Source organism: Grus americana, chromosome 5 (genome assembly GCF_028858705.1).
Source record: "Grus americana isolate bGruAme1 chromosome 5, bGruAme1.mat, whole genome shotgun sequence".
NCBI lineage: Eukaryota > Metazoa > Chordata > Aves > Gruiformes > Gruidae > Grus > Grus americana.
Genome location: NC_072856.1, coordinates 32274305 through 32299174, shown reverse-complemented (window position 1 = coordinate 32299174; position 24870 = coordinate 32274305). Strand labels below are relative to the sequence as shown.

Here is a 24870-nt window from a genome sequence, read left to right as displayed (position 1 = left end):
CCACAACTGCTTTGGCGGGTGCAATACCCACGCTTGCTGGTGCTGGGCGTGTTACCAGTAATTTGTTCATCTCTTTGAAAACTCAAGGACTTCTCATTTCCCTAGCTGGTGTGGGGCACGCTGCTGTTTGGACAAAATTGCCCTCTGACTGCAGTGACTGCAGTGCACTTCAGATTGGTTTCTGAGGATCTAGTAACTTAAGTGGACTAAGCTGGCCCTGGTTGACTATCTGAGTAACGCTGTGAGGAAAGAACCATTTTTCAATGGTGAAAGCGGCTATTTGCTTGCTTTCTTCTGATCCCACGTGGCTTTTGCCACTATGTGGGTGCCATGTGCGTGGGAAGTCACCCTCATGGTAGTAAATCAACATGATTTGAGAAAGGATTGACCATGCCTGCAGAATCATGAAGTCTGTCTGGAGACACAATCTTGTTTAAATCGGCCTGTGCTTCAGGGTGAACAGGTTCCCTCATTGCTGAGGCTGGGAGATAAAACCCCCGTGTTTTGTGTGCTGTGTTGATGCACTGAAATACTGGAAGGAAAAAGAGGGCTCAGCTTCCCACCTGCACAGTGCTGGGATCTCACAGCTCTCCACAGGGATGACTCAGTGGTTCTCTGCCCCTGGGAACTTCATTAGACAGGATAGACAAGGCAGTATGCAGCATACCACATATGACAAAAATGCAGATAGAGTCTCATGGTGGAAGAACTTCCAAATATGAAATTTAAGGAAAACAAAAGTACAAAGAGAATGTGAAGGATGCTCTTCCCAATTCAACTCATCATGGAAAAATGTGAGGAGTGGAATAGGCTGTAAAAGGAGTAGGAGGGCAAAAAGGCAGAGCATGACTGTATGCAAAATGCCTTTAGGGGCTTGCATGCAGGCTTTGGGGGAAGGGAAGCCAACGGAGGTGCCGTTCCACAAGAACAGGCAACGATGACCTGGGTAGTTTCAACTGTGCAAATTCAACTGTGCTGACCAAGAGTAATCAGACAGAAGGTAAAAACTAGCTGAGGCACGATTGTGAGCCACAGGGATGGTGAACACAAATCAGACCAAGACCAAAGCAGCAGGGGTTGGTTTGGAGTCCCTTCCAACTGATGCTGTTCCTGCAGGCAGCGCTGGAGCCATGTTGCTCACCAGGGGATGCACCAAGTGTGAAGGTGCAGTGTGTCTGTCTCTCATGGTGAGCTGTAACCACCATACGTGTATGTGTGTGCTCTTTCCCTGCAGATACCAATGTCATACGATATATCCAGCTGACAGAGATGAAGCTCAGCAGATGTTCCCAGAGAGAGAAAGAAGCCTTGTGAAAATGAAGCCGCTTCAGCTGAAGTGCCCAAGGGGGAACATTTCCTTCCTAGAAGCCCATTTGGTGGATTTTCCTGTTTGCTCTGCCTCATCCTCATCTCCTCATCCATCCACTCTCCCTTGCTCTTCATTGAATTCCCAGTTTTGAAAAAAAGAGACTTAGACGCTGGCTATGGCTGCTTGCCAACCGTGGTAATACCCCTTCCCCGTGGCAGGAGAGCACAATGGCTACAGCCAGCCTTGTTCCAAGACAGTGTCACACATCTGGAGTAGGCAATGCTGGGGGACCTTTCTGGTCCTGAGCCGACTGCCTATTACCCTTAGGGAAGCAACCCCCAGAACAACGACTTCCTGACCAGGCAAGCTGGAGCCAAACAGTTTCTGTTCTGAGTGATCACTGGAGCTTGGAAGAGCTAAGAAACCAAGAGAGCCACTGGTCGTTTCACAGGGGATAGCAAATGCCTTTTTACCATCAGTTCCCTCTGCCAGCTTCTCCAGTGTGTGTTATCGGTCTCCAGTGAGAGCTCACGTGCTCCCAGTCTAATGCCAGTGAAAACTGTTTCTAAACATCCTTTTAATGAAAGCACAGAGCACCCTACGACCCCCCTGCAGAGCTGTCCCGGTTCCGGAGGAGAAGGCTGTGGGCTACCACAGAATGCTGAACGGACTGTGAAAGCGTGGTGTACAGTGTGAGGGAAAAACTGTGAAATAATTCATTAAAGGCAAATAAAAATTATTAATAGGCAACAAGTCCGGGCATTGCTTTTCGAAGGGACCTCTTGGGTTCCCTGTGTCCAGACAGGCAACATCGTCTAGTGGGGGGCAGCACGGGGCGGGGAGCAAGGGACGTCTCCATTCTTATCTTGGCTCTGCCAGTGCCTTGCTGTGTGATCTTGAGCAAGTCACTTAGCCTCTCTGTGCCTCAGTTTCCCCATCTGTACACTGGGGATAATAATACTTCCCTACCTCGCAGGGGTGTTGTGAGGATGTATTAGTTCATGTCTGTAAGTAACAGTACAGTGATGTACAGTGCTAAGTATTATTAGTACATTGGATTGAGGTCTTGATTCTCCCACCTTGTGTTGGTGCTTCCTGTGTCCTGTTTTTTCTTTTGTAGGAGAACATGGTGCTGACAAACAGGGCAGGACCAACAGCTTTGGAGCCTATTTCAGCACCCCACAGGGCCTGTGTAGACCTCCTCCAGCAGTCTGATCACTTCTAAGAGCTCAGGCTCCTTGGCTCAAGGGTCCTTTTCTGAAACTGCCAATAATGGGATCAGTAGGTGCCACAAACACATTTCCAGTGTGACTGCCCCATCAGTGGCCTACAGGGACCTGCTCCCAGTTGCAGGATGTACAGGAGTGGTCTCATCCCATGGTGAAGTGAGTGTACCCAGAGATACTTCACTTGGCCCTCAGCTGAAATGTGGAAACTGAAACACACAGAGCTGAACAGACAAAGTTCAGCCAAATGCTGCGTGCTTTGGTCCCAGTGGACGTGGTGTCTGCAGGCGGTTAGCTATGGCATCCCACATTCCAGCTGTGGTGTCTCACCACATTTTTCTCTCGCCAAAATTTGAGAGTTGATAGAGAAACATCAAGAGAAAATCATTGTCTCTGAAAAAAACTGAAGTCGTATTCTTTAGTTCAGGGACACATCTGGCCCACATTGGGGGTGGTGAAGAGACCATCTTAAAGTGGCATATCAGTCTGAGATAAGGTGGATCTACGTCAGTTGTGTGAAACTTCTATTACCTGTGATGGTGCCAGAAGTTCATGTTCCTCAGGTGGGTGGTGGAAAGCAGCTGCTTCCCAAAACTGGGGACACTCTGTGCAGCTACTGTGAAGGAAAGGGCTGCGTCCTGGAGGCAGCACAGTCACCTTCTTCAGATGGCCCATGGTTCATACATCTGTGCCAGAAATAGCAAGGACCTCTGCCAACCACTATGCATGTCTAAGCAATAAATGAGGCTATCGCTGCTGCTAGGACAACAATTGAGTTAAAGACAAAGAGGACAAATGAGGGGAATTCTGTAAGTAATTGTTAACTAGACCAGAAAAAAAGGTTAGGCAGAGGTGTGCTTGGGTGTATGTGAGGTGTACCTGGTACTGTATAAAACACAGAGCTAATAAGATTCTGGTTCTTGGGCACATGCAGTCCTCCATATTCTAAATATATCACAGCACACAGCAAATTCAAATAGAGGTGACTGCCCTCTACTTCATATTGCTCATGACAGTTCATCCCACAGTTGTGTGTGTCTCTTCAGTAGGAGTGAAATGAGGATTCATCCTGTAGGCCATGCAGGAGGAGAGGACACCACCTACACAAACAGTCTGCCCCAGGAAAGCTCAGGCAAGCAGAGGCAGGCTTCTTACTCATGACCTTAATGTAAGAGAAAGGGCATTTTCCAGTCACTGGAGATGTAGGTCCGTGGACTGTCACTTTGTCTGGAAACAGTTTTAGCCCTCACAATGGCTTCACTGGCATACTGTCACTGCATCAGCACCATGTGTACATTAATATAAAAAGGGCACAGCAGACTCCAAAATACAGTCTCCTCAGTTCTCAGCCTTTTTCCCTCCAGGAGCCCTTCAAAGTGTTGGGGAAAATGGGCAGTTTGTGAATGCGCACATGAAAAAGATCTGAGAGCCTCTGGATGCTACACAACAACCTACTTTCTGCAGAAAATGGTTTTCCTTACATAGCTTGACACTCAGGATACCTGCAAGCAGTGCACACTCACACCAGGAGCTGGAGGAAGGAAGTCACCAAAGAGAAAACAGAGTCAGGGACTGTTTTCCCAGCTATGTAGCATCTGTATGTTTCCACAATGACACAGACCTTGAGCGAAACATGGACAAAACTCCAGGTGGGGGCCCTCCACATGTCAAGGTGAGAGACAGCAGTAATGCCACCAAAGCCAACAGAGCTCTCCCCATACTAGCCAGCTCTGCCTTGCAGTATCAAACATCTCAGTAGGGTTTGCAGTCTAATTGGAAAGATGTACAGACACATCAACGCTTCTACTGCATGTGTCGGGGGAGTAGGGAAGAGCCTTTGGAACTTACTAAAAGGCTTTGCCTTCTGCAGAAAGAAAGAGAAGGTATATTTGACTTCCAGCACATCAAGGGGCTTCTTAGCTCTAGAGGAGGTCTAGAGGCCCTAAAAGACCATGGGCAGATTTATTGCCTGGCCACTACTGAATTTAAGAATACCCAAGGGACAAACTTGTGGTTTTGTCCAAGAACTGCCTTAACAGGAAACAGAAGAATGAAATAAGGATTGGCTGTAAAGGGGAGAACGTATAATCAAGCCCCCAAGAAAGAGCTCTGTATATACAACAAGATCCTCTAGAGTCCATAGTTAAACAGCTACACACCCTTTCCAGTGAGTGGTCCTTGACAGCCAGATGTGGAGGTGTGGACAGAGGCCACCCAATCCCACTCAAGTTACCCAGCCATTGCTGTAGGGAGTTGGAGAGACAGGAAGGACACTCTGTTGGAAGTGATCATGTCCACTACGAGTTGATGGTATTTTTTAGTGGATCAGTCAGATGACAACATGAGCATACACATCCTGGAAGCCAAAACAAGGAAACCAGGCTTTAGCTCAGCCAGGTGGTATATGCGTCTGTCCTCAACATGTGGTGCACAGGGGAATGAACACAGGCCCCTCCAGGTACCCACCGGGGCTAAAATGTCTCCAGTGCAATGGGAAGGGAGCCCATTTGGCCATCACATGTGAAAAGAGCGGGAATAAAATGGCATGGCAGATGCCAGGCAGAGCAGTAGGAATGACGACAGCAAGCAAGAACTGAGGTTGAAATGAGAGAAGGGTGGGCTGATCATGGGATACAAAGTACAAGCCAAACAAGGTTCATGGGCAGAATGAGAACTGAACTAGAAAAAACCTGGCCAAAGGCTTAGACACATTATTTGCAGTTCATAACAAGACCCAGTTTTAATTGGCAGGATACACAGCAGGAAAAAGGGCCGCAAGATTAGAGGTGATTTTCCAGCTGGAGGGGGCAAAAGAGGGGGAGGCTTCCTTCCTCCAGCACAATCACTTTTGAAAGTGTGAGAAGACAAACACATGCTGGCTGCAGAATTTTTCCAAATATGTGTTAACCATTGCAGTTGGTAAAAGTGGCCTGGACAGGGTGAAGAAGTCTTTGTTTAAATAAAGAAGAGGGTCTGACTGGTTTCCAGAACTGACAGGAAGACGAAGGTCTAGCTATTCTTGCTTGCTAGTGAACCCGGTAGCCCATAAGATGAAGAGGAGGATCTTGAGTGCAGAGCAACCCCCTTAACTGCGCATCTCCATTTTGCTTTCCCAGAAATTCTCTGCAAGTTTCATTTGTGTAATTGTTCTCCCCAATCTACAGCCCAGCAGGCCCAGGAGCGGCTGTGGTCTTGTGATACTTCACGTGAGATCTCCGGAGGCTTTGTCTGCATTGTTCTCTTTGTGCTCAATCCCTTGATGATACCCTTTCTCTTTCTTTTTTCCAAGGGGCAGGAGAAGGGAAGGGGGAGGGTATGCACTGGGCAAAGGGGAAATCAAACCAAATTCACACAGGACCTGCTGACTACCCCTCTTCTCTGCTCGTTTATTCAACTTTCCTTCTGCACCCAGAAGCGCACTGATGTTCCTCCCAAGTTTCTACTGTGAAACTCCTTGCTCTGCACAGTAGTTTAGAGGCTCGGGCAGGGCTTACTTAAATAAGGAGGAACAGTGGTGGGTCACTGTGCCACCCAGATGGGATGCTTGGGAGGGTGCAATAAATTATCAGGTTCCTTAATACTACCCATGGATTTGCATAACCAATTAGTAGGACTTTGTATTGCTGCAGCTGGTATGAGATAGTTTCCAGAGATTGTTCTGAGTTGATCTTCTTAGGAGTTCCTCGGTCACGAAATGCTGCAGGCTATACTACCACACCAGCAGCAGCCTCGATGCTGCCTCAGTGACGGTGATGAGAAGCCAAGACACCCTCTTGGCTCCTCTCACAGCTGCAATTTAAGGAAGGTAAATTCGTAGATACTTGATAAGAAGATGAGAGGAAACCTGTGGCAATACGTGACTTTAGCAGCCTGTGAGGTGGAAGGGGGTGTAAGTGGTCCCACAGATGTAGGGAGGGGAAAAAAACCCCTCTTTTGCTTCCTGTCACAGCACGGGGCCAGCTCGAATCCTGTTCAGCTGGGAGAGCTGTGCCTACAGCAGCTGTTTCCAGTAGCGGTTGTGGTGGGGAATCAGGAAACAGACTGTGTAGTGCCCAGGAAATTGCCTTGTTACCCTGGTTTCGTGCTCACCCCTTATCCTATGGAAAGCATCTGTTGTGTTGTATGGACAGATAGGAGGGCAAGGGGAGGAGAGGGAACGAGGCAGGATGGAAAGAAACACAATACACCTTTTACCCCTCTTCTTAGCACAACTGTACAGGAGCAAATTCACTGAACGGCCTCCAATTCTTTCTTCGCTTGCTAATATGAGGACCCATTTAGCAAGTTGATTCGTCCGTCGCAAACCAGGAGCAGAAGGCTGCGCTCCCGAATTACCCTCCTCCGCTTTGCAATGAGCAGCCAGGGCTGCCTCTGTGCCAGGGCCGCCTCCGCCGGGCACAGCAGCCAGCGCCGCGCTTCTCCCTGCCCCGGGACCTCCTGCTTTCCCCGCTGCCGGCTTTGGACAAGCTCCAGATCCGCGGCTTGCCTGCGACAGCTGTGCTGCAGTGCGGGCACACGGGCCGAACGAGCAGATGGATTTTTTTTTTTTTTTTTTCTTATGCAGCAAAATTACTATTTGTGTTCAGTGAGGGAAAATGGTCTGGCTGTAGCTGTGAGCCCCGTCTACAGCACTGTTCAACCTCAGCAGTGGCGAATGAAGCTGCTCTACACGAGAGGCTGACTTCACCGGCCCTACCCACAGCCTTTCTCCTTCCTTTGGTGCCAGCCAAGGTTTATAAATAGCAGCAGCTCTGCAGCGACTAACTTCCACAACTTTTGTTTCCTTCCAGAGGGCTCCCCTGCCCTCCGTCTTGCCTGCCGGGGAGCGTGAACCTGTGCCAGCTCGTAGCTACCTCTGGCAATTCCCCATCACTGGTGAGGAAATAACCTGTAACGTAGCCAGGTGGAACTGGCAAGGGCGTTAGGGAATAAGAAGAGGAATTTGGCTGGGGCTTTGGGGCCAGCACGGATCCTCATGCAAGTAGTGCCGCCAGATCTGCCGTGATTAGACGTGCCCAGACGCCTGTTATACACGGCACTCGCGAGAGCTCCCTGTTGCCCGTCACAGCCTACAAAGGTGACGGGAGATTAGCTCAGAGGAAGGGTGAATCACCAGTGTACTCCCTTTGTTATACTATTTTCTCCCCTGAGCTGAGCTAACAGAAGCATATGAGCATATGTTCTCTTGTCTATTGTCAGAGCTACAAATCAAAACTGTGATTCATATGAAACTGTACATTTTCCGTATTAGACCCCAGCTTACCTCAGTACTGTAAAAGTTTGGCATTAACTACTGTGAAATACTGACATCCAAAATGCAAAATATGAGCACTGAAGATGACGGAAAAGCTTTATATAAAAGAACTCTGCCAAGAAAAAAAAGATCACTTTGGAAGGAAAGGAAAAAGACCCGGTTACTAGTAACAGGAGCTAGATTTAATATTAAATCACGTCAGCCAGAGTCTTTGTTTGCAGCATTTACAGAGGCATTCTTCAGCATGTGTGGGTGTGTGTGTGCGTGCAGGCGTATGTGGGGTGCAGCCCTGAGGGCAGCAATGTACAAGGCAGAGCTGGACCAGACCTTGTCCTGCTCTCCAGTCCTTCCCGTGGCAGGACCTGCTCTGACTCAGCCAGTCCTGACACCTCGACTCACTGGAACTGAGAGCACGGCAAATGTTTGGTTACCGATTACTGCTTTTATGAGTTCCCAGTTGCACAGGCTTTCATCTGGCCGTGAATCTGCAGTGAACGTAACTGCTTACACACGCTCCCTGCGGAGGGAGGGCAGGGAGAAGATATCCAAAGGGAAGGGAGATCTTTGCTGAATGTGAAAACCAGCTTGAGTGAAAAGTCTCATGACAAATCAATCAAAGCAGATCCAATACACAGCCTGGGATCTTGCTCGGGTGAGAAAGGAGAATGACAGGATCTCAAAGGAGAGTTTAGGTGGGAAAAGGATGAGAGATGAGACACGGTAATCCACAGCTGAAAGTCTGAAGGGCCCAGCAGGAGATCTGACTCCAGGGCAGAGGAGGGGTTTTTGGAATGGGACACGCAACAAGGAGTAAAACACAAGAGAAAGAGGAAATGGAGAAATGGGATATGGAAAAGATGGAGCTGGTAGCAAGTATTCCCATCTGTGATACAAGTAGGACCGTGCCAAGTAGGACCTGGGCATCTAGGTGACCAGACCCTACCATAGCTCTGACCCTAGAGATGGAGGGAGGAAGAGTAACACTGATATCTTCCTGAGGTCACAAGAAGGAGACCTCAGGCAGTGGCTGTCTGCTGGACCTTTAGATGCCGATCCCTTTCTTTTGCCTTTGTATTGCTTTCCATATGGTCAACCAAGAGACAGACCAACTGCCTTGCCTTAATGTATTTTTCAACACGACAGCAACATCAGGGCAGAGGGAGACAGGGACAACATACACAGGGTCATCATTTTAAGACCTGTATTAGCTGGAAGTGGTAACCCACCTTCATTATGTGTTTTGGGGACAGGATTATTTTGAGACCTGAAACAAAGCAAATGAGAGCTTTTTCCCAAGGTTGATAAAGGGGTTTGATTTTCTTGATCACTTCAGATTCCAGCCTGTCTGCCAAAGCTGTCCATAAAGCAGGCTGCTGTTACAGTTTGGTGTGGGGAGATTTTTGTTCTCAATGTCTCTGCTTCAGCAGTGATTCAAACTCAGATGCAGTCCCACCTTCTTCCTCTCCTGCAGCAGCATCTTTAACTCTTGTTCTAGACAGAAACTGTCACTGAGCATGTGATACTGCAATTAAAATGTATTTTAATGGCCGCTAGGAAAAAAAAGTACATATTCAGATTACCCAGAATGAAACAGATGGACTAAGCGTTTCTCTGATTTTGCTTAGCAAAGACAGCTGGGGGATTTACAGTTGGGAACACAAGGATTTTCACTTTCTTAACCAACAATGGATGGTTTGCAGCCAATCTGGCTGCCAGTGTTATTCTCATTTTGTGATGGCAGCCCAAAGAAAGCAGCTTAGTATGGCCTGGAACAGCCTCAGGGGAAAGTCACAGTCTGGATGGACTGTGGTATCAGCTCCCTGAAAAGAGCTGGTGATAGAGCTACAGACTCTGCAGACTTTGCACAGGAGCAATACCAGGTTACTGCAAATCTTCTGGCATCAGATAAAACCCATCTGTTTCATATTACCTCCTACAAACTTCTGGTTAGAAAAATGGCCACATGCAAATGGCATATTCCTTCACTCAGAGCTGGTTTCCTGCATCTTGCCGGGGCTGAGTTCGATCCAACCAACAGCTTGCTGAATTCAGTAGGTTATCTCTGAGGCTCGGCTGCCTGTTGGCAAGCTCCGAGCGTTGACTTAGGGAGAGCACATAAGCCCGTTCCCTGAAATAAGGTTAGCAAGGCCAAGAGGTAAGCCCTTTCATGGGGTCCTTTAGGTGGTCTCTGGCTGAGCGAGGTATGGGGGCTGAGCCAGGACGCTCACAAAAAGTCAGGTCTCGGCATCAGCTGGGCAGAACAAACGTGTGACCCGTTTGTGGTCCAGAGGCCAATCTCTGACATCAGCTCCGCGAGCTGCAGGGGTGGCTCATGAAGCCAGGGCTGACCTCCAGCTGGCATATCCCCAACTGCTAACAACTCTCACGGTTTTTGACTCTCTCAGTCTTTGGTGCTGGGACTGCACTGTCATCCTGAGGTAGAGGTAAGTCCCTGTTTCTAAAAGCCCTTTATAACCTGAGTAGTAAGGACTCCGAACATCAACAGGCAAACTAAAAATCCATGAGTTTTTTTTAAGCTCTCGTGATTCAGAGGGGCTCAGCTCATCACTTCTTAGTGTTTGTGGCAGGCAATGCTGCCTGCTGATGTGTCACACAGGCCTGGGCTTTCATGTAAGCACAGAAAATTAGTTATCTAGTCCGTGGCCCAGCAAAATGGAAGGGCTGAGCAAGAGAAAAGCCTGCCTTGAACATCACCAAACCAACATGTCACAGCAGCACGACAAACTTAAGTTTTCACCTCAACCTGGCAACCTGGCAGCAGTCTTAAGGCTGTCAGTCTGGGACATTTGATTGACTTCTGGAAAATCATTTCCGTATGAGAGAAGAAGATGAAAAGCTGTACACAGGAACAGGGTCTGAATCTACAGGTTACAGGTAACTGCACAGCTTGACCCTCAGATCAGTGGCTGGGAATACAAAAATGTCAGTTAGGAAAATCCTATCATTTATAGCATACACAGTCAGAATTCAAATCAACAGAAAAAGGAGGAACCCCACAGTGTCATTAGAGCGGGTTCCCATTATAGAATGAGCTCCATTTTTCTTCTCAAGTAATGCATCTTCTTCTAAGATACATGCTGTTGTTGAGAGACATCAAATGGGACAGCCATTTCCCACTCCACCTCTTATTAGCCTAGAGACTGATGTGGAGCTCTAGGGATCCCAAAGGTTTACATCTCTGTGATTCAATGTCAGATGGACTCGGTTAACCAATGAAAGATGACTGTCTAATAAAAGATGTGATCTCTCCTTTTCACTCATCACCGGTACAAAGACAGATTCCCTGCAGGAACTTCACAGCTCTGTTCATGATGAGCAAGCCAAGCCATGTCATCTCACACCATAAATCTGAGGGAGTACCAACTCTGAAAATAGGACTGGAAAAGATCCTCAAGAGAGCATCTACATCACCCCATTGCCTTAAGGCAATTAGGTCAGATAAAGTTAAATTGCTCCTGAGAAATGTTTATCTAACCTGTTCTTAAAAGCCTCCAATGACAGAATACCACTGCCTTCATAGATAGAAAGTTAAGAGACTTTTTACTAAAGCTTAAACCAAGTCTCCTTTGCAGTGATTTAAACCAATTTCTTCTTGTTTCAGCTACAGTAGATATGACCAAAAAATTATCCTCTCGCTTTGCAGCAATTCCAGATCTTTGTGAAATGCTCTTTTCTAGGACTACGCTCTTTCAGCTTCCATCAACATTTCTGCAACTCAGCAAGTTTTCTGGCTCCTTGCTTGTTCTCCTCGCTCTCCTCTGGATTGCTTCCAGGTGGTTTACATCTTTATTGGAGTGCAGTGCTGAAAGTAGGACAGTTCTCCAGGTGTGGCCTTCCAGCGCAAGATAGAGCAGAAGCATTATTTCAGCAGTCCTATATACGATAGGCCTACTTAAATATTCTTTACACTAGCAAGACATCGTTGACTCATGTTCAAGTCTCACCGCACGCTGCTTTGACTCATCCCAGTTTTTCTTCTGCTGTGTCGCCATCAGATCCTTTTGTATCTGTGCAGCCAACACTCCTTACTGAGTTGCATCATACTTGATTGAGAAACAATTAGATTCCAGGAAATCAGAAATCACAATTCTTTTTCCACAGAAAGAACGGATCTCCATCTCTCTGCTTTTTAAAGGACACACGTGGTCAAATTTTAAGACAAAGCAAAAGTAAGACTTGGCATAAAGTATGTCGTGGTTTAGCCCCAGCCAGCAGCTAAGTACCACACTGCTGCTTGCTCACCCCTCCCCACTGGTGGGATGGGGAGGAGAATCAGAAGAAAAAGGTAAAACCAGTGGGTTGGGATAAGGACAGTTTACTGGGACAGCAAAGGAATAGGAAAATAACAATACTTATAAAAGAATATACAAAGCAGGTGATACACAATGCAATTTGCTCACCACCCGGAGCCCCAAGCAGCGACGCCTCCTCCCCAGCCAGCTCCTCCCCTTATCTACTGAGCATGATGTCATGGTACGGAATATCCCTTTCGCTAGTTTGGGTCAGCTGTCCTGGCTGTGTCCCCTCCCATCTTCTGGTGAAAATTATCTCTGTCCCAGCCAAACACCAGGACGTTATCCACCCCTTATTCTATATCATCTACATCATGTCCAAATCCTACACTTTCCAATTAAACACCACCACTCTTCCTGCCTTTGAGAGATATATATATATGTATACACACACACATGCAAATATCATTCCCCTTGTCTATGGCCATGCCTCTAAAATGTCCGTTGAGCTCATTTAATCCATGACTTTGGGCTCCACCTGTCATAACAGTCTTTCAGGGCAGGAGAGATGGTGCGTGGTGTGGGATTGCTGCACCCGGACCTTCATCCTGTTCCAGTGCAGTCTGGATCAGCCCAGGGCAAATGGTGGGGCTGTGTTTCCACCCCTGGGGCAGTTGGTTCCAGGTGTACTGGATGCCCCTCCAAGTGAAGGCAAACTGTGGCCTGCATTCTGCTGCCAAAGGGATCGAGAAGAATGCATTCGTGATGTCACTTGTGGTGTACCACTTGGCTGCCTTTGACTCCAGTTCATACTGAAGTTCCAGCATGTCTGGTACAGCAGCACTCAGCAGTGGCGTGGCTTCATTCAGGCCACGATAGTCTACTGTCAGTCTCCACTCTCCACTGGACTTTCTCACTGGCCATATGGGACTGTTAAAGGGTGAGCAGGTTCTGCTGATCACTCCCTGGCTCTCCAGCTGACGAATTAGCTTGTGGACAGGAATCAAGGAGTCTCGGTGCGGTATTGCTGCCGGTGCGCTGTTGTGGTAGCAATTGACAGCTGTTGTTCTTTGACCCTCAGCAACTGAAGGGTCCTCCGAGAGACCGGGCAAAGTAGACAGCTGATTAATTTCCTCCTCTCCAGGGCAGCTATGCCAAAAGCCCATCGGTACCCTTTTGGGTCCTTGAAATACCCTCTCCTGAGGCAGTCTATGCCAAGGATGCATGGAGCCTCTGGGCCAGTCACAATGGGGTGCTTTTCCCAGTCATTCCCAGTTAGACTCACTTCCTCTTGCTCTGGGATCCCCCTGTCACTCCAGAAATACGGGTGGGTTCTGCCCCGTCATATCTGGATGGCATTAGGGTACCCTGTGCATCGGTGTCCATGACAGCCTTATACTCTTGTGGGTCTGACGTGCCAGGCCATTGGATCCACACAGTCCAATAAACCCGGCTGCCCCTCTCCTCCACCTGGCTGGAGGCAGGGTGCCTCTAATCCTGCTCATCGTATTTGTTACTCACTTCTTGTAAAAATGACTTAGAAGTCCCTTCAAGAGGATCATAAGTACGATCAGGCCTTCCACTCACTCTGGGAAACTGCCTGCTGGAAACTGAAGCGGCATTTTTCCTGGAAGAATCCCCTTTTGTAATTGTTTTTCCTTGCAACTCATGTACTCATGTACTCATGTCTCTAGGGTTGAGGTAGGTTTTCCATCCCATTTCCTCATGTCCTCTCCATAGTCATGCAGGTAAAACCACAGAGTGCCTTGTGCTGTGTACCCTCTATATCCTCTCTCTTGAGCAGAGGGATGCTTACTCCTAATAGCTGAGATACTGGTCCATACAGGTGGAGAGTAGGACCTATCCTCTCTGAGTTGCTAGACCTCCCGGGACAGTTTCTCCACAGCTGAGATGATGGAGGAAGAGAGACTTTCTTCATATTGCCGGAGCCGGCCAGCCACTTCATCCACTGTTGGTGCCTCTTCCCCTTTCCAGTCCATTACTGCCAGTGAGTTGGTGTATGATATTGGTGCACGACATTGGTGCACTCCGTACAAACTTCTGCCACATGGGTTGGGACTTCATCAGGATCTGTGGGTAACTGCACGTTGTCCAGGTCATAATAGACTATCTCCCGCACAGCTAACTCCCTCAGGTACTGGATACGTCTCTCCATGGTGGTCCACCTGCCTGGGTGACATACTGCATCTTCACTGAAGGGATACCTTCCTCTCACGCCTGACAGAAGTGGCCTCCAGAGGCTGAGTGCTTGTGTCTTTTTCCTAATTGCTTTGCCAATGCCCCCTTCCCTGGACAGGGATCCCGGCTGCTTGGCCTCCTTACCCTTTAATCCCAGGCTAGTGGCCCCGTTATCTCAGCATCGGAGCAGCCAGGTAATGATGTGCTCGCCTGCATGGCAGCTGAAATCCTTTTGCATATCTTGCAGCTCACTCAGGGACCGGGATCAGGTGATTACCTCTGGTTCCACCTCTTCCTCCTCTTCTTGTGATGGTCCTGGTTCATTGGCATTCCTTACTAAGTGAACTGATTTTTTTTGTATTTCTTCTTCTGTAGAGGGGTGACTGATACCAGCACGAGTTGGGTTTTTTTTTGGTTCAGCTGCTCTGCCTGTCACCAGGGTTTGAGTAGCCACAGTGCCTGTCCCAGTGTTGGAGTAGCCACAGAGCCTCTTGGTCTGTTTTCCCTCGTTTCCCCCCCGAGGGTGCTGCTTAATATCAAGCAGTGTTTGGTAGATACTGGCCAGGGCCCAGCACAGCGTGGTAAGTTGTCCCTCTTGGGAATAGCCACAGCATTTTCCTTTCAAATATTCTATCACTTTATCAGGGTCCTGTAGTTGTTCAGGGGTGAAGTTCCAAACCATCAGAGGTGAGAAGTTCTCTAGATACCTGCCCATATTCTCCCACATGCCATGCCACCCATGACTATCCAGCCTTGGGGCAGACCTCTGGGTGGTATTCTTAAAACAATTTTTTGTAACACTAAACAAGACCTGAAACACATTCAAGAGACATAGCAATAAGAACACGCTGGCTTGAACATCCCAAGAATATTCAAAATTCTCAAAAGCTGCTGTAACCAGCCTGAAGGAAAAAGAGGAGGTGAAAGAGCAGGAGAAAGTATCCCCCCGCTCTTCCCCATAGATTGGGTGCGATTATTAATCAATTCCAAGCGATGTCATCCGAGGTATGGACATGACAGTAATGCCACATACAAATACTAGCTTAACTTCATGACCAGTGACGTTATCATAAGTCGGTATTACATTGTACAGCAAAATGAGAATCCTGATCCCTCTCCCAGAGGTGATAAACAGCGCTGCAGGGAACACGTACAGCAAGTAAGGGTTTACATACCACAGCCATGTGAACAAACAAAACACCATTATGACCAGTGACTATTTAACTAATATAATAAATGCGTATGACAAATTTGTTTTAACATGCTCTGGTCAGAGCTGTCATTATCTCAGCCCTTTGGGCCCCACATTGGGCGCCAAAAAGGACTGTCGTGGTTTAGCCCCAGCTGGCTGCTGAGCACCACGCAGCCACTTGCTCACCATACACCCGGCAGGATGGGGAGGAGAATCAGAAGAAAAAGGCAAAATTCATGGGTTATGATAAGGACAGTTTACTGGGACAGCAAAGGTAGAGGAAAATAACAATACTAATAGAATATACAGAGCAAGTGATACACAGCGCAATTTGCTCACTGCCCAGAGCCCAATGCCCATCCCATCCCCGAGCAGCAATCCTTCCTCCCCAGCCAGCTCTGCCCTTATATACTGAGCATGACATCACATGGTGTGGAATATCCCTTTGGTTAGTTTAGGTCAGCTGTCCTGGCTGTGTCCCCTCCCAGCTTCGGGTGAAAATTATCTTTATCCCTGTCGAAACCAGGACAAGTACCAGTTTTTAGGTGGGGGGAAATCAATATATCTGTTCTGCTTCTGTAGTATTGCTAGCAAGTTCTACAGCTGCACAAGGTCTGCAGTGCTTTAGCAGCTAAGAAAAACACTACTTGACAGTTGAGAGTCACAGTCTGTTGGGAGCATCACTCACACTTTTCTTTCACCAAGCAAAGCAACTCCTTCTGCTCATGCACCTGACCATGAACAGAAAACCAGAAGATGCTCAACAGAAATGAAAAAAAAAAAAAAAAAAAAATCCTGAAATTGTTAATCTGTGTCTGGATTCCAGTGAAGATTATGCTTTCGATACTCTTCTTTTCTTCGTAGATTTTTATCCTGTAGTCTCAGGTAGTAAGTAGCTCAGTGTCATCCAGAAAGACATTTTCTTGCTGTTTGCTCTTTCTCAACAGTAGAAGCCATGTGCAACAGAGGACTTGGTTTGGTAGGTCATGGGATTTGAACGCACACATTCCAGAGTTTCCTTCTTTAATGAACACTGAAGAGATGTGTCCCACACAAGTCACAGGTAGCATGAAGTTTCTGAAGGCATTGAAGTGATGTTAGTGGTCTCCTAACATCACTAAACACCTAATTCCGGGACAAAGCCAGCTTTGAATTGGATCTGATACTCTATGGGAGATCTGTGACAAGAGCAGCTGCTTGGTTACATCGAACCAGGCTGCAGGATGCTGCTAGAACTCCCAACCCATTGCAGGCTCCATGCCCGGGCTGATGTTAAAAGGTGTTAACTGCTGAGACCAGATCATTGCTTGCAGAGTTGGTAGGTCCCTCACTCTCCAAGACTATTGGTGGTGGCATAAAGCTTGCTGTGTATGCTGCTACGTGAGATCTTCAGGCAAGCATTGGTTCCAAGTGTACCTTTGAAGTGCAGGTGAAGTGGCCAGGCACAAACATGCAGCATCCACCTTCATTGAACAGTGTGCTGCACGTACAAACTCAGCCTGTCCTCATAAACCCATCTTGGCGGGGTTCAGCTTCTGCCCAGAGAGGAAATAATCCAAACACTCACCACTCTTGATGGCAGCAGTGAGCTAAAGACATCTAAAAAAATTGTTAAGTATCCATGGGAAATCCATGGGAATTTAGCCTGAAAATGTGGGCTGGATCCAGACAAACGTTGGCGTCTCCCCAAGGCATTGAAGGAAATAATGCTGATTAAAGTAGCTGAGGACCTGGCACATGGCTACATTGCTGAAAAGTAGCTCAGAGGGGAAGAAAAGTTGTGTCAAGCAGTAGAAGCTGGACTTCTCTCCTAGTTCTTCAGCTCTCTGTTTTACTTGGCCCATGTCAGAGAGCTGTGCCGAGCCTCCTGCCTCACTGCATTGAACTAGCCCCATCTTCTATTGCTGGGTAGGGAGGAATTCAGCAAATGATGTTTCCAGCACGCTTTCGAAGGGACTCTATGAGCATGAAGTATTGTTGCTGCTGCTGCTAGAAAAAAGAACACAGTCTGCTGCTGAATAATTCATTTGATGTGAAAAACAGCCAGCGAGTTGTTGAACAAAAATGGTGTACAATGAGACATAATTACAGAGTGGTTACAGGGACCACGATGCAGATGGAGCTCTCAGGTTGGCTGGCGGTGACGTCAGGCCGCAGACAAGCAAGGACGTGTGCCGAGTTGCATACTTCATTTTCTGAATTATTGTAAGACTTTGCCTTTAACCTTTGAGATATGGAAGGACTATCTGATTTGGAGGGACCGCCTCTGGTGGAGAAAGGAGATTCAACGTCCTCAGATTTTTTGGTACTTGACCTTTCTGGTAAGAGTGCAGAAGCAGTAACTAGTGCTGACCGGGAGGTACCGACCTCTCACCGCAGTACTGTTTTTCTTGACAGGAGGAACGGGGAGAGCTGCTCATTCCCAACAACCTGCCATGTTGCAGATGCCAAAGCTTTCTGTGGCAGTTTCTTAGAATGCCAAGGAGATTCCCTACCTCAGAGAGCTCTTTGGAAAAAAGATACCAGCTTGTGCAGAGCCCAGCCTGCAGTGTGGGAGCTCTAGAGCTTTCTTCATTAAATCACACAGAAAACATCCCTCTGCTCTGGCTCGGGAAGAAAACCCATTGCTGTCCCTGAGGTTATATCCTTTCCTCACACGAGGTCAATCATTGGCTTGAAAATGGATATGAGACCTCAAAAATTGCTGCAAAACTGTATTGTTATTGATGTGCACAGAGCTGCGGTGCCCTGATTCTCGTCCAGGGACTGTGAAAGTTTTCAGTGCTGTGTTGGGTTTGCGTGGCAGGGTTTTGGTAGCGGGGGGGCTACAGGGGTGGCTTCTGTGAGAAGCTGCTAGAAGCTCCCCCTGTGTCTGACAGAGCCAATGCCAGCCGGCTCCAAGACGGGCCCGCCACTGGCCAAGGCCAAGCCAATCAGCGCCTCTGTGATAACATATTTAAGAAGAAGAAAAACACTTAGAGAGAGAGAGCTTTTGCAGCCGGAGAGAGGAGTGAGAAGATGTAAGAAACTCTGCAGACACCAAGGTCAGTGCAGATGGAGGGGGAGGAGGAGCTCCAGGCGCCGGAGCAGAGATCCCCCTGCAGCCCGTGGTGAAGACCATGGTGAAGCAGGCTGTCCCCCTGCAGCCCATGGAGGAAGGATGAGGGGGTGCAGAGATTCCACCTGCAGCCCGTGGAGGACCCCACGCCGGAGCAGGTGGAGGCACCTGAAGGAGGCTGCGGCCCGTGGGAAGCCCACGCTGGAGCAAGTTCCAGGCCGGACCGGTGGACCCGTGGAGAGAGGAGCCCCTGCCAGGGCAGGTTTGCTGGCAGGACTTGTGACCCCGTGGGGGACCCCACGCTGGAGCAGTTTGCTCCTGAAGGTCTGCACCCCGTGAGAGGGACTCCATGCTGGAGCAGGGGAACGATGAGAGGAGTCCTCCCCCTGAGGATGAAGAAGTGGCAGAAACACCATGTGATGAACTGACCGTAACCCCCACTCCCTGTCCCCCTGTGCCGCTGAGGGGGGGAAGGTTGAAGCCGGGAGTGAAGTTGAGCCCGGGAAGATGGGAGGGGTGGGGGGAAGTGTTTTAAGAGTTGATTTTATTTTCTTATTCCTCTACTCTGTTTTGCTTAGTAATAAATCAGATGAATTCCCTCTCTAAGTTCAGTCTGTTTTGCTCGTGACGATAATTAGTGAGTGATCTCTCCCTGTCCTTATCTCGACCTACAAGCTTTTCGTTATGCCTTTTCTCCCCTGTCTGGTAGAGGAGGGGGAGTGATAGAGCGGCTCTGGTGGGCACCTGGCCTCCAGCCAGGGTCAACCCACCACAAGTGCACCGGCAAAAAACCAGGCACTAAACCAAAAACTAAACCAGAAATGGAGACCTGCTTCAGCTCACTTGTCGTCAGAGAAAACAAAACCCAGAACTTCCAGATACTCCTGACGGATTCAAGCCTGGCTTAAGAGACTGAAAGACAAAAGTCCCTCCTGCATCCCAGGTCTGGGGCTAATCCTGGCCTGCGAGCCAGGTTCAGGGGATGGGGAGCCTGGAAGATATGGGTGGCTTGGGGCCAGGGGGAGAAAGTGGTACATGGGAAGAGGCTTTCTTATGCATTTTCTTTATAATAGCCAGAATACCCTTCTGTTCTTTCTCATATATCCTAGAGGGAGCACAACTGAAGTGTGAAGTACTGTTTAATGGATTTAGTAATAGTATTGATCTTCTGTCATTTAAAAAGGGACTCGGAACTTAATCAGATCTGTAGAAGTGTCTCATTATTTACTTGGCCAAAGGAAAGGATCAGATATCAGAGAAAGAAAAGGCCTTTCAGCAGGCACGGGTTTGCTCTGCAGGATGAAAATCCATCCATTTACTCTTACCCATATAAGTATTTAAATGGGAAAGAATCCAAACAACTCTCCATGAGATTCTGCCTGGAGGAATTAATACAGCAGCGATAAACAGAGGTAACTCAGCAATGCAGCAAACCTGCTCTTAGCTTTTCAACACCCTGATTTAGCTCCGTAATCTGGTCGCCTAAGCATTAACGGTAGAAATTGCATTGCTGGTAACGCTCAGAGACAGACTGAACAACTTTTCACCTTCTGAGGTGCCTTCACGCTAGCGAGATACAAAGCAATGTTCACTTGCAGGCTGAACACCTGTGACTGGGAAGTGACAGTGGGAAAGAATAAACCAGAAACCCTCTGATGTCATTTTTAGTCACCTTTGAGACAACAGAAAATTATCACACCGTTGCCCGTAATGTCCCCTCAGGAAACACCGAGATAGTTTCATTTCCTTGACACTTGAAGCTGTAACTCCCCAATCTGTCTTTCAGGGTGGCTGCAGATGAGACGGACGGTTTTGTACCTGTGTCGTGGCACTACTGAAGCCATGCTGACACGGTGTAGAGGCTGGACAACTGGCTACTCAATATGAGTTGGCTCTACCAGCAGTGAGCAAAATATTTCAGGTTTAATATAAACAGTGACTTTGCAGTGAGAATTTTTTTGTTAGCATCTCAGAAATTCTCAATATATTCTGGGATAGGCGCGCGCACACACACACACACACATACTTGCAGGATAACTACAATGAGTAATCTGGTTTGATTTGGCTTGCAGGAGATACCTTAAACAGCTAATCCAATTCCATGCAAACTCTACACCAGAGTCTGCCACTGAATCCCAGAAACAATAGAGGGAATTTAAGAACCTCTGTATTTCCCATCACTGGAAAGATTTCTCCTTAGTTTTCTTTCATGTAATTCTTTTTGGAGACCTTTACTTACAACACCTCACTATTTGACACAGGAAGCTTGCAGGTGGCTTGCTGCTTTCTTGGATCAATATTGATCTACCGTGATCAGCGCTGCCGTTATACGTCTTCATCCTGATCCACGCTTGCACTTAGTCGTGGGTTTGCCATTGCCCTGGCAGGTTTGCAGAGAAGATAACGGAACGTTACTTGGGACCCGGAGGTTTTGGATTTCCCTGTCTCCCAAACACATATGTGAGGAAAGGAAGGTACACAAAACCAAATGACCAAGAAGGGGTTAATCCTTTCATTTGCTAACCGTAAGAAACCTTCTTCCAGGGCAGAGGTGGGTTAGCTGTCGAGCAGGATACCTGCTCGGAAGAGTGCAGGCAGGCAATCCCAACCTGGCCTTCCAAGCACGGGAACATCGCTCCCTGAATCAGACAACTGCAGCGTGACAGGAAGAGCCGCTGCCAAATTTTCAAAGGCGGCTGAAAGCGGCTGTCAAGCCTGCAGCCTGTGCCAAAGTGGCGGAGAGCAGCAGTGGGGGTACCGCGCTGGCTTTTGAGACACGTCCCCCAGGCTGGTGTCCCGCTCCCAGGGCGAACGGGCACGCTGGCAGTGACTGCCGGGGAGGCGGAGGGAACGGACGGTGGGAGTGTAAATTCTCACTCCTTCTATAACCATTGGATTTCACCTGGCAGTCAGTGACGGATGATAAATTTAGCAGAAAAGGAACACCATTTTTTTTTTACTGTTCCTATTAAGAAGGTGACAGCATTGGAAAGGTGCTATTTATTATTTACCTACCCTGCAGTATGTTACGTACTTTAGTCTGACATTAGAGTCCAGTATCTCAGAGATATTTTAAGAAGCCTGTACCTTTGAAATTCTGATGTAGATCAAAAAAGCTCGCAGAGGCAGGAGTATCCAGCAGCTACAAATACATTTTCTGATTACAGGAGTCCCAAGAGCAGCTTTATCTAAAAACAGAACTTTCGCCTTATGCTCAACCATGTATTTCATATAGAACAGAATTATTCATTCAATAATTGAATGTCTGCTGAAAAAAAACCATCTTGTCATCTGTTGCAATAAAAAGGGTATGTTTGATCATCGCTTGGCTGTGCTTACTGCAGTGCTGCAGCCCACAGCCTCGAGGGCAGAAAGCCCCACAATTTCCTTCTGAGAGCACCCCTCGTTCGTACAGAAATGTTTGGGTCCCCTTGCAGGTTTTGCCTGCAGTGCCAGAGCCCTTCCCTTCCTCAGGCAAACGTCTGCAAGCTCTGCTTCCACTGCCGGGGTATTTCTTACAGGGCTACCTTAGGCTTTCGATCAGGTTTGTAACCTCCTCCCCAGATTTCGTGCTCTGTATTATATCCGCAATTGATTATGTAAAGAGATGGCATTTTTTTACTTCCAGAGTTCAGTCTGAACCCTACTGACTTAGCAGGAGTGGGGGAGATGTGGTGAATTCATCTTCGCTTGTATCGTCTCTGCACTGCACCTTTTTAGCTATAGGAGGACCCGCCATTTTATGAAAGCAAACTACCGCAGCATGCTCCAGAAAGCAGCTAAATGCTTTACTTCTATTTTTTCATTTGTCATCACATTTAATCTAAATGAAGGCTCACAGCCTGAAATCAGATATGCCCTAGAAGTGTAGAAAAATCAGCAAAAGTAAACTGTCTTTTTTAAAACTGTATTCTATAATAAGCAAATGTTACTAAGGAGTGCTAATATCATTAGGAGTGAGGAGAGAATTTTGTTTTGGTTTTAATTCACGACTTCGTGGTGCTGAGAAGCGTACCACAGTTGTTCCGTGTTGTTTTCTAGTGGCTGCTGCGACACCAGCTATAACTCCCTCTTGGAAACTGTAAAGGTCGGACGTGCTGTTCTGGGCTGGGTGTGTATTCCTCCCCAACGCACACACGCTCGGGTGCACGTGTGGGAAAGGAGGTGAATGCACAGGCATGGACACGCTTTAGAGGTATTTTGTACTTCCCTCCACCTTGTCCCATCGCCAAAAGGAGATTGTTGAATCCTGGCCTCTGAGTGCGTAGCTATTCCAGACTTTCCTTGGCTATTTGATCCCTCACTTAAACTGATTTTAGTTCTACATCAGACTTTCCAGAACAGATTAAGTTCATCAATTTTCCTTTTGACCTGGGGGACGCAATGACACCGACAGATCCCTGGTCTCTTGCATGGCCCCTGCTCTCCATCTCGGAGATGCATGTTTCTCCTCAGCCATTTCTCACCAGCTCAGCTATTCCCACTCTGCCCTCAGTCCTAACCCTAGGCAACACAACTGGAGTGCCAAACCTTTTACATTTTGTTGTTCTTTGGTATGAGCCTGAGGCTGTTTATTGGAGTGATGCCCAGAATATCATCTGTCTTAGTTGAAGGCACGTAGGTGAGAGAAGATGAGGGCATAGGGAGAGAAGGACATGCCCAGGAAAATAGGAGATCTCTTCCTCCCCTTGCCATTCAAGGCAAGATGCTTCTCTCCTCTCCTTTAGTTTAAAGTTGTGCCAAGGTCTTGACTTGCTGCTCTCTTTCCTATCTACAGGTGCAGTTAGAAGAGAGGATGCTATCTAGCATGCCAACCATCTACCTGTTAGGAGAGGTCAGAAATTATTTTCCTCTCCTTGTCCCCTGTTAGAGCTACAACAGCAAGAGGACCGGGTATGAGAAGGATGTATTCGTCCTTTAATGCCATTCAGAGGGGCATTAAGCAGGATCAAGACTTAGAAATCAGCACCAAGTAGCTGTTAGGAACACCTGGTACTTCACAAGGGAAAGCCCATCTCCAACATGCAGAAGAGCATCAAAGAGCAGCTTCCAGGGTAAGGGCAGTTCCCAGATATGCTATGCATAAAGGCAAAAGCACCTTTAGTTCCCTGGGTTCCTGTGCCCTTAATCATTTGCCCAGCAGCGGAGGACACATGAACTTACAATGATGGCTCACAACGTAAGCCAATCTCTCCTGTATCGTTCGCCTCCTTTAGGTGCTGTGGTGGGCCCCGTGCGGTGTCGAGCTACAGAGCAGAGCAGGACTTTTCTTCCCCAGGTCATGAAGGAGAGCACTCCCCCTTTCCCCATGAAAAGGTATTTTGCCGTTTCCACTTTCATGTTACCATTCGTTGTTAATCCACAGGCAACTCTGTTACCAGCCTCAGATCCTTTTCTGAGGTTCTGCTTCTCGGCCAGCATTTCCCTGCTCCTTTCATGTCTGTAAAGCTTATTCCTTTCCTTTGAATCAATACAGCTTTATTTAGGATGGCATCTTTCACAGAAACTGCATCCTCAAATGCCTGGGAAAAACTCCAGATCACGGCCTGTATCTGGGACAAATTACTGCCTGCAGTAAATACTGTATGGAGTGAAAACATTCAATCACACTCTATTTGTTTCACTAAACCTCGTTATTGATTCCTTTCCTTTTCTGCAGCTCATAGATTTCATATCTGCATACCTTTCCTGTCCCCTCAAATGCTGGTGTCACCCAACTTTATCCTTTGTGCAGGTCTGATTATAGCTGCATGAAATCCCAAGGAACGAAGATGCTCTTAATTAAAGTATGTTCCCAGCCTATATTTGCAATGGCCATTTGAGATGCCTAGCTAGATAGCTCCGTACCTACCAGTATATCCAATCTCATTAGTTCCACCTAATTTATCTAAAGGATTGCTTTTCCAGAAGAGGTGCTGAGCATCGACCCCAGGATATCAGCACTGGTGTGTAACGTGCTACTGTAAGAAGTACCAGTGTCGTACACTGAAGGACTACTACCTGCCCCACGGACACTTTAAGCCCAGACTTGCTGAGTCTTCCCAGGCCAGTAACATCAGGCAAATGGCCAGCTGTGGTAGGAAGAGGATGAAAGGCATACAGGCGCTCTCCTAGAGGGCACTAAAAGGAAAAATTATGGTCCTTCAGACCAAAGCTTCAGACCAATCTATATCCTCCCCCTACACATCCTATGGCAACCTCCCATCCCCTCTCTCCCTGTCTCCACACACACTGATGTGGAGGTACTACTACCGACTTGTTTAGAGGTATCTCCTGGATGCTGAGGCTTGTCCCCCTGAAATGTAAGCAAAACAGAGGGCAAAATGGGAAGAAGACCACCTGGCATTAAGACTCAGTTATTTTTATATGACCAGAGTGT

The 24870-nt window shown here is 47.7% G+C and overlaps 1 protein-coding gene across 1 annotated transcript in view; it reads left to right on the top strand.

Moving 5' to 3' along the window:
• Positions 1 to 2402, top strand: part of TTC9 (tetratricopeptide repeat domain 9) — a 29170-nt gene extending 26768 nt beyond the window's left edge. Inside the window, exon 3 of the mRNA XM_054828794.1 lies at positions 1235 to 2402. Coding sequence (XP_054684769.1) covers positions 1235 to 1314 — 80 coding nt within the window. The 3' untranslated portion in view covers positions 1315 to 2402. The remainder of the gene's footprint in view (positions 1 to 1234) is intronic.
• Positions 2403 to 24870: the final 22468 nt, after the last annotated feature.